The sequence below is a fragment of the Rhea americana genome, unplaced genomic scaffold (genome assembly GCF_003343005.1).
Source record: "Rhea americana isolate MKP2758 unplaced genomic scaffold, rheAme1 scaffold_313, whole genome shotgun sequence".
Lineage (NCBI taxonomy): Eukaryota > Metazoa > Chordata > Aves > Rheiformes > Rheidae > Rhea > Rhea americana.
The window spans coordinates 70,577-71,900 of NW_028186439.1; the positions used below are offsets into that span (position 1 = coordinate 70,577).

At 45.5% G+C, this 1,324-nt stretch overlaps 1 protein-coding gene across 1 annotated transcript in view; it reads right to left on the minus strand.

Annotated features, from left to right (window-relative positions):
- Positions 1-421: 421 nt before the first annotated feature.
- Positions 422-1,324, minus strand: part of EN1 (engrailed homeobox 1) — a 13,213-nt gene continuing 12,310 nt past the window's right edge. The window contains exon 2 of the mRNA XM_085310219.1: positions 422-1,269. Within this exon, the coding sequence (XP_085166345.1) occupies positions 928-1,269 (342 nt within the window). The 3' untranslated portion in view covers positions 422-927. The remainder of the gene's footprint in view (positions 1,270-1,324) is intronic.

Genomic DNA, 1,324 nt, shown 5'->3' on the forward strand with positions numbered 1-1,324 from the left:
GAGCTTTAAGCGGCCAGACGGTTTCAGACATTTTCCTGCACAATATACTATCACTGTGATTACGACGTGGGTTTTATTTCTTAAAAAGGGGAAACGCGGGAGGCGAGAAACAGCGACTGAAACAGCCACGGAGAATTTTGGTTTTTAAGACAGTAGCCAAAAAAAATTTTTTAAATAAAAATTAAAAAAAAATAAAATAAAAAAGAAGAAGAAGAAGGATCGGACAGGATTTAAAGGAGGGAACGATCGGTTTAGAAATGCTGTACTAATCTATCGAAAAGAAACTGTAATAAACCCACTGAAATGGCACCACATAAACAGCGTATTGTGTATAAATATATATAAAATATGTGTATATATATTACATATATATACACATATAAAAACATGTATACACTAAAATAAAGAATTACAGTCAGCCTGGATCCTGAACACAGTCTACACTTTATTTCAGACTACAGATTTCTGAACATAATAAAATCTTTGGCTTGTAGCGGCGGGTTCAGTCTCGCAGTCTGTGGATCAGATTTTTTTTTTCCTCGAGAAAAAAAGACAGAAATTCACACAAAAAATAAAATCAAACGAAAGATCAAGAAAGTCGGACATTTACTGTAAAACAAGAGCAACGGACATCGAAAAAGAAAGGAAAGCAAACAAAACAAACGAACGAACAAAAGAGAGGAGAAGAGAGAACGGGAGAGAGAAACTGTCCAGCAAATAGAGATCGCTACACATATTTCTTACCTGAAATTAAATATATACAAGGTCATATGCTGTTTGGCTATATAGAGATATTTTTTAAGTGTTCATATTATTATTTCTTTTTAAGTGGAGTCCTTATACTATGGATAGACAATAGATCTGATTTTAAATAGCACCTGTGCGCGTCCCCGCCGGCGCGCAGGGCTCCGCGGGGCGCCGCGCCGCCTACTCGCTCTCCTCTTTGTCCTGCACCGTGGTGGTGGAGTGGTTGTAGAGTCCCTGGGCCATGAGGTGCAGCGCCAGCCCGTTCTTGATGCCCGTGGCCTTCTTGATCTTGGCGCGCTTGTTCTGGAACCAGATCTTGATCTGGGACTCGTTGAGGCCGAGCTCCTGGGCCAGGCTCTGGCGCCGCTGCTCCGTCAGGTAGCGGTTGGTCTGGAACTCGGCCTTGAGTCTCTGCAGCTGCTCGGCCGTGAAGGCCGTCCGCGGCCGCTTGTCCTCCTTCTCGCTCTTCTTCTTCTTCAGCTTCCTGGTGCGCGGGCCTGCGGGCAGGGCACACACACGCCGCTGGGCAGGGCCGCGCACCGCTCCGCGCACCGCTCCGCGGGTGGCCGGCGGCCGA